Source organism: Colias croceus, chromosome 18, assembly GCF_905220415.1.
Source record: "Colias croceus chromosome 18, ilColCroc2.1".
Taxonomy (NCBI): domain Eukaryota; kingdom Metazoa; phylum Arthropoda; class Insecta; order Lepidoptera; family Pieridae; genus Colias; species Colias croceus.
Window position 1 is genome coordinate 6,247,056 of NC_059554.1, and position 8,202 is coordinate 6,255,257.

Genomic DNA, 8,202 nt, shown 5'->3' on the forward strand with positions numbered 1-8,202 from the left:
AAGACACATAAAACTGAAAGGATAGAATAAATTCGATTGCTCAGGCGGGTCACGAGTGGCTGAGTTGGTTAGGCATCCGCCCCGGAATGGCGCGAAGGATGCGGGTTCAAGTCCCGCCTCGTGATCGAATTTTTTCTATCCTTTATAAATTTATATTTTCAAATAATTATATTTTCAACAGGTTATCATGGTAACTGGTGACCACCCCATCACTGCCAAGGCTATCGCCAAGTCCGTGGGCATCATCTCTGAAGGCAACGAAACGGTAGAGGACATTGCTGCCCGCCTCAACATTCCGGTATCTGAAGTCAACCCGAGGGAGGCTAAAGCTGCTGTGGTCCATGGAACTGAACTTAGGGATCTTAACTCTGACCAACTGGATGAAATTCTTAAGTAGGTTCATTATGAAATTGGGCATATTATGACAACAAATTAAACACGAAATGTGTACCATGATTTATAATATATCCTGAAATATTACAAGTACTAAAATTCCTTAAAAACACTTGTTCAACCCATTCTATGTCTTCAAGAGCCAAGAACAGTTATTAGTCTTCTAACGAACTTTGAAAGTAATGTTTATCATCGTATAACTTTCTCATATTATGACGCCTTAATTGCATTAAATATACATTATTTCAACGAGTGTATTATGTACGTCTCATTATTTTTTGTACTTATAACATTTTTTTCCAATCAGATATCACACGGAGATCGTGTTCGCCCGCACATCGCCCCAACAGAAGCTGATCATCGTGGAGGGTTGCCAGCGTCTCGGCGCCATTGTAGCCGTCACCGGTGATGGTGTCAACGACTCGCCAGCTCTGAAGAAGGCTGATATCGGTGTTGCCATGGGTATCGCTGGATCCGATGTGTCCAAACAGGCAAGTGCACATATGAATATATGAAAAATACTTTTTTCATTTATTTCAGTACAAAGACATGCAAACTTAAAAGTTTACTGATTGTTGAAAGTGTAGAAAAAAAAATCCCAATTTTTTGACTTCACTTTGTCAATTCGAATGGATACGGTAGTCATATATTATCTGTATAATTTCAATATTTTCATCAGGCTGCCGACATGATCTTGCTGGATGATAACTTCGCGTCCATCGTCACCGGTGTGGAGGAAGGCCGCCTGATCTTCGACAATCTCAAGAAGTCCATCGCGTACACTCTGACCTCGAACATTCCAGAAATCTCTCCCTTCCTCGCCTTTATCCTTTGTGACATTCCCCTGCCTCTTGGTACTGTTACCATCCTTTGCATCGATCTCGGAACTGACATGGTAAGTTCGACTCTATGCCCTTACATATTGAATCTATTTTCCAATGTGTGCAAAGCACAAGGCCGTATCTTTAACCGCAATAACGTTTTCGCCCTATAAGCAAATACAGTAACAATGTGTAAGCAATAAAGATATGGAACTTGTGCTTTATGTAATTGCAGAATTTCAATATAGTTAGAATATTGAGTTAAAGCAAAAGTGCTGAAATAATTGAAAAACATGTTCTGCCATTACGTAATTCTTATGTTTTAATCGACAAATTGATAATGAATGAATAGAATGAGGAGAGATTGGATATTTTACCCAAATATTACAGCTAGAGTATAACATGTGACTGATATTAGGTACCAGCTATTGCGCTCGCGTACGAGGAAGCCGAAGCCGATATAATGAAAAGACCACCTAGGAATCCATTTTGCGACAAACTTGTCAATGAGAGGTCTCTTTAAAATATATTACAGTGTGTTGCCCAATAACAATTTAACAAGTTTTTCAGCTAATAACGTCGGTGTTGTCTCGATATCGTCCGTGCGTGTATTTTTCTAATTAAAGTCTATGTAACTGTAATAATAAAATTTACTCTGTCTCAATTAAAATTGGCCGTTACAGTTAAATAGACTCCTGTATAAAGGAGTGCAATGAATAGTTTTTAATAATTTTTGAGTGTCAATCCCTAACTAATAAATGCATCCCGCTCCATAAAGAAAGATGGAACGTCAATTTGGGGGAATACTACATGTCCAAAATGTTGTGTTATTACAATCGTGTTGACTGACCGGTGTAATTAACAAAATAGTCATTAATATAATGGGAAAGTAAGTTTCAATGTACCCGAATAGTATTAGAGCGAAAGGATCAAAACACACACAAAATTTACAACAGTCATTACCATCATATTCACCATCATCCAGCCACTTCATCGATTTTTGAGATAGGGCTCAACCATCATCGTCATTCATGGTTCATTTAATTTTATGTTCCACCTTTCGGTCAAGATGCAGCCGTCATTGTTTTTGTAAAATATGTTTTGTTATATTTTGTTATGTATTAGTCGTAAGTTAATCGAGCGTTGTGAGCACACGTCGCCGGCGCCCGTGCGGGGCTGTGCGGGGCCGTGCGGGGCCGCGCGGCGCCGTGCTGTGCGACGTGTGCCCGCACGCTCGCTGAATGTTGGGTGTTGTGCCACGTGACATGTTGCACCACGCTTGTCGTCCGCGTGCGATGCGTTCGCTCTCATAGCTAGTGTTTGTGTAGGTGCCCGCCATTTCCCTGGCTTACGAGGAGGCCGAATCTGACATTATGAAGCGACAGCCGCGTAATCCTTTCACTGATAAGCTCGTTAACGAGAGGTAAAACATCGCGAGCGAACAACGCTCGCTCAAAATATTATTCTTTCCGCTATTTGCTTGCTATACCACGTGTTAGTCTTCAATATTAAGGTTTGGTTGTTGCCTGCAGTCTGTGGACGGTGTCCCGTAGGTACACGAATAGTATGTGGATATTGAAGGCGACAGACGCACCGCTCCCGTTTTCTGCCTTGCGTTGTCTTTTATATTTTCATGTACTTACTAACCTCCCCCTCTTTTTCTAAGTAGCTTGATGTGGTTATGGAATAACGTGTTTCGTGTGACGTGTAACGTGTATAAAACACATTATTCCATTATTCATGTGGTTTAATATTTTACTAACTTTGATGTGGTATATGTGTTTGTAGAAGGTAAGTTTTCGATGTTTTCCTTCTGTGTTTGCCACCTGACTATCGTGCATGTATTTTACAAACATTTATTACTTCAATCGTTTTTATTGATATTTCTATTTTTATCTATTTTTTTCCTCATACCCTCCATGCACACCGAAACACGAAGTATCGCTATCATTCGATATATTTGTATACATATCACCGCATTACTTAATCATGGGTAGGCTTTTATTCCGATTAAAAGTATTTTATTAGAACACACTTGAACATTTTACGACTTATTAGGGCTCACACCTATTTAGTGTAGCATCCTCCTCTTACGGCGTAAACGAGCTAACTTACTGTTTTGATATCTACACGCTATATTTCTATTTATGATATTTATACTAGACAATTATACAATTTATAGCTATATCGTAATAAGTATATATGAAGTTAGATATTGGAGCGGCGTTGGTTGGACAAGGTATATACTGTAATGTAGGTAATAGAGCGCGTCTATAAGTCGCGTGTATTGTTGGATTGTGCTGATTGCTTGGTGTTTACTAAGGTACCTGCTATATCATTGGCGTACGAGGCGCCCGAGTCCGATATCATGAAGCGGCAGCCGCGAGACCCTTACCGCGACAACCTCGTCAACAGAAGGTTGGCCAGCACCGCCACCCTAGCGTGGCCCGTGGCGACGCTTTTAGTTATCATTATGGGTGTTGACGCAATGACTAGCCCACTAGAAACGTATACGATGTGCAATTTTCTATCCGATCCACTTCGATACTCGCAAATTCTAACATAAACAACACGTAATTGTTTACATTTTCTATTTCCATGCAGACGTGGAGAAGTAAATAATTATGTGGATTTTGCAACACTCCGTGTGAACGATCAAAATTCATACGCACCTAAAAATCGATGCATTCCATTATCATTTTCAGGGTGAATAGCAAAATTGCACTATGTATGTCGATATTGGTACCAGAAAAAATAAATAAATTTTTACTAGTGTGGCTATTCTTGGTTGAACAGTTCCATTAAAAGAGGATGTGGAAGAGTGATTACGGAGGGCCCTCACAACACGGCAATAAAAATTGACCATACGTCCATAGACTAAATAGATAATACTATATAGACGTCAGACTATCCTTCCTTTCAATACGAACATACTTTTATCTATTTTTACATACCTTTTTAGTATTTCAATAAAACAACTTTTAAGAATGTTTCAAATAAAATAGATCTTTTAGAAATCTAGCCTAGTTCAACTTTAGACTCCTTTTTCTCTACAATTTTCACTCTTCCATATTTCAATATTAGAAAGGGCATAGAGCAAGTGATATGTCAAAAAAAAAATGCACGTTAGATGACATTTAGATCTATAGAGGATATACGTCTAGGCGTATATTAGAAAACTTAATATGTGTGTGTGTTAATAGAGTAGATACAATAGAATTAGAAATATTATTGATAAAATTTTATTTTAAAAGAATTGCGTAGGAGACATGGAGTGTAACCTTTTTTATTATTATTTATTTAAATACTACTTAATATATATGATAGGATATACTATGTATATATTTATTCCTATATAGAGCACAAGGCTTTGCAATCACTGGGCTAAGCGCATAGGCATACACAATACACCAGACTATGCTTACGTCTTACAGCTTCTTACAGATCTCTGCTTACGCTTCTGTCCCTTTTACTAACATAAATTAAGTGTTAGTGCATGTGTGGAGTAACGGTGTAAGTATAAGAATTGTGACAAATATTTGTGTCTCGTAAAAATTACACTACAAACTAAGTAAATCAATTAAAACACATTGGTATTCAATACACAGTAGTGTGATTTTTATCTTGCAACCCAAAAAAAAAATTATAAAAAAAAATGGACAAATTGATTTGCATTCCCTATTTTAAGAAATTTTTCCCTTGCAACTATTAATGTGTCATTTAAAAGATATTCTCCAGTATGACAACATAGATTGCAATAGCATTAGCCATGCCCACAATATGAAATGATGCGCTTATAAAACTCAGATGACTTGCAATAGATAATTAATGCATGTATTGCCAAATAATTTGTGTGAAAATAAACAATCGAAAGTTATCACTTGAATTGCATAGATTCACTCGAGTCCAGGAAAGTAATGTATCCAGCATCTAAATAATCCAAGGTTAAATATTTATTTACTTCTTGTCACTCAAATCCTGGACTGAATTTAATTTGCACGTGCTTACACAAAATAGATGTTATGGCAAGGTTTAAAATGTTCTTTAAACACCACTAGGTTGATTTCCATGGCGTACGGCCAAATCGGAATGATCCAAGCGGCGGCTGGATTCTTCGTATACTTTGTGATCATGGCTGAGAACGGATTCCTGCCCTTGAAACTGTTCGGTATCAGGAAGCACTGGGATTCCAAAGCCATCAATGACTTGACTGATTCCTATGGACAAGAATGGGTACGTATCCATATTTCCATTTCCTTTATGTGTCAATATCTTCTTAGTTTTGTACTTTGTGTACGTATGTATTTATATTTCTTTATACTTCCAGACCTACCGTGACCGCAAAGCCCTCGAGTTCACCTGCCACACCGCTTTCTTCGTGTCGATTGTAGTCGTGCAATGGGCCGATCTGATCATTTGCAAGACTCGCCGCAACTCCATCGTGCACCAGGGCATGCGCAACTGGGCTCTCAACTTTGGTCTCGTGTTCGAAACCGCCCTCGCCGCGTTCCTGTCATACACCCCCGGTATGGACAAGGGTCTCAGGATGTACCCACTCAAGTGAGTATTGAAAATAGTTTTCCTTTTATGTTAAATTAAATTGCTTTTAAATATGTCACAGATGTGTTAGTACCTAAATGAAATATTTCTTATTAGTGTATTTGTATATATTTTTGAATTTTAGTAATGTAACAGACCAAGTTATTAACATGCAATGTGTGTTCAGGTTCGTGTGGTGGTTGCCCGCCATCCCGTTCATGCTGTCGATCTTCATCTACGACGAGATCCGGCGCTTCTACCTGCGCCGCAACCCCGGCGGCTGGCTGGAACAAGAGACTTACTACTAAACACCGACCACGTCCACACCGCGTCGTGCTACTGTTAGTTATCGCGTTACCTTCATTTGTGTTCTACCAGACTGACAGGCGGTGCCGTTCCGGTATATGTGTTGTCGCTGTCGTGTTCGCTTCTCACCGCTTGTTGCCGCGTGTGCGCCGCCAAGCGTCCGCCGAGCGTCGCGACCTCACTCCGTTTCCAACTATTTATGTATATATGCACGGTGTACGGTGGTGAAATTGTAACACGTTCCGTTTAAGTCTGAACCGGCTCGGTTCAAAGTTGGTATTAAGTTGAATCTCATGTGTGTCACGTGCGACGGGCGCGCGATCGGGGCGACGCGGGGAATGTTCTAGAGCTTCACTGCGTTGTGGTCGCCGTGTCTGTTCTGTAACGTTGCTCCGCTGTCCCTCGGCCGCAGCGCTCGCGGCGGGCGGAGGGCGAGTGCGTCTCACACCGAAACACATACCGCATATCTCCGCACTAGTTCACTGTCACTGAAGTAACATGTACTAATAGAATTGTTTTTCATCTGTACAATAAGTAACGATCGTCGTCGGCGACGAGCGGAACGAGACGCCCGCCGCGCTCCGGGCTCGGCGGCCAACGAAAGCATTTGTTGTAAAATTACAGTTAAGCCATTATATTATTATTTTTAAGTGAAATTAGATTAAGTTGAATTTTTCGTGTGAATAAAGTTTAGTTGACGATTCGATCGGGTGCGTGGTGTGTGAGAGGTCGATGTGGAGTGCCTGAGTTTTAGTGTACTACCGCTTACTGTTAGGTAGGTAGTTGAAATTTTGAAGCCATATTTTCAATCGTAAAAGTAGTTAAAATAAAGACGCATACACGACGCGATCGCTTGCGGCGCGGGCTCGCCCGGGGCCGCCCGGGGCCGCCCGGAGCCGCCCGGGGCCGCCCGGCGCCGCCCGACACGACGCTTTTCTTTTCTAAACTAATCGGATCATTAGAGAATTTCATCATGTTTATAAAATAGGCTGCTCATGATAATTATGTAAGATTTTATTTCTTAAATTAATTAAAAGATAATAACAAAATGTAGAGATGCGTAATTAGAGATTTTTAAAATTATACAGTTATGATAGAGTCATCTTGTTTTAGTCGGCACTCGGCTGTTCTATGTGCGAGTAGGGTAGGGAGTAGCGGGGAGTGGCGAGGGGGTGGGAGTGGGGAGCGGGGAGACGGGTGGGGAGCGGGGAGACGGGCGGGAGCGGGGAGACGGGCGGGAGCGGGGAGACGGGCGACGACGGCGACCGTCCGCCGGAGGTAGAAGGACCGAGTGGACGATTTATTTCAATTTTCGTAACGAATACATATAACATATAATAATGGTTACAGAAGTAATATATAACATTATAGTAACTAATAAATCTAAATTATATGAAATGTTTATAGATTTAAATGATGTTTGTTTCCTTAGAGTGACCTTCTGTGCTCGTTCGATTGGAACGATGTACGTTTCACAGACAATAGTCGTTAAACATTATTGATATTATTGTAATGATCGGATCTTTGTAAGCTGTTTGTTTATCGTACGTACACTGTAGAACTAACATTGTTTTGCGTTCGACAGTTCTTTACACCGTTTCTTTTTATAGTATTACTCTGTTGGCTAGGTGCGCTGTAAAAATGTAAGTGTTAATAAAAAAAACATTTTAAAATATTATTGCGATGTTTCATTGATATCTGCTTATAAATAATTAAATTATTTTAATGCTAAACCTTGGTATGATTTGGAAAGCGTAGGTGACACACCCGTCCTATTTTCCTGTTACCCTACATGTAAATATTAAGAAAAATTGATTTTAATACCATCAGTTGCTTTATTTATATATCAACTCAAACATATTATAAAAAGAAAAGATATTATTACTATTATATATTTGTCTGTTTGTTAAGTAAGTTATAATTAAAGGTAACTGAATAACTAATTACTAGGATTGTTTTAAAAATTCCTTTACCAGTAGAAAGTTATTATATTATTATATTTTTTAAATCCTTCGTCAACCTGTGCGAAACTAAGATGTCGCTAGTTTTATTCGCTATCTATTCTTTTTTTGAAATAAATGAAATTAATATAATAAAGGAAAATACCAATGATAAAATGGTGAAGATACTAACACATCATTCG

At 39.4% G+C, this 8,202-nt stretch overlaps 1 protein-coding gene across 9 annotated transcripts in view; it reads left to right on the forward strand.

Moving 5' to 3' along the window:
* The window catches only part of LOC123699981 (sodium/potassium-transporting ATPase subunit alpha), a 34,761-nt gene extending 27,540 nt beyond the window's left edge, over positions 1 to 7,221 (forward strand). For 4 of the 9 annotated variants that reach the window (XM_045647042.1, XM_045647050.1, XM_045647046.1 and 1 more), the window contains 7 exons: positions 182 to 393; positions 701 to 884; positions 1,073 to 1,288; positions 2,543 to 2,637; positions 5,273 to 5,447; positions 5,542 to 5,774; positions 5,941 to 7,221. In XM_045647042.1, the coding sequence (XP_045502998.1) occupies positions 182 to 393; positions 701 to 884; positions 1,073 to 1,288; positions 2,543 to 2,637; positions 5,273 to 5,447; positions 5,542 to 5,774; positions 5,941 to 6,061 (1,236 nt within the window). In that variant the 3' untranslated portion in view covers positions 6,062 to 7,221. Of the gene's footprint in view, positions 1 to 181; positions 394 to 700; positions 885 to 1,072; positions 1,289 to 1,632; positions 1,728 to 2,542; positions 2,638 to 3,537; positions 3,633 to 5,272; positions 5,448 to 5,541; positions 5,775 to 5,940 lie in introns of all 9 variants that reach the window. The other 5 variants (XM_045647044.1, XM_045647045.1, XM_045647049.1 and 2 more) reach the window with 2 other exon arrangements.
* The last annotated feature ends 981 nt before the right edge of the window (positions 7,222 to 8,202 follow it).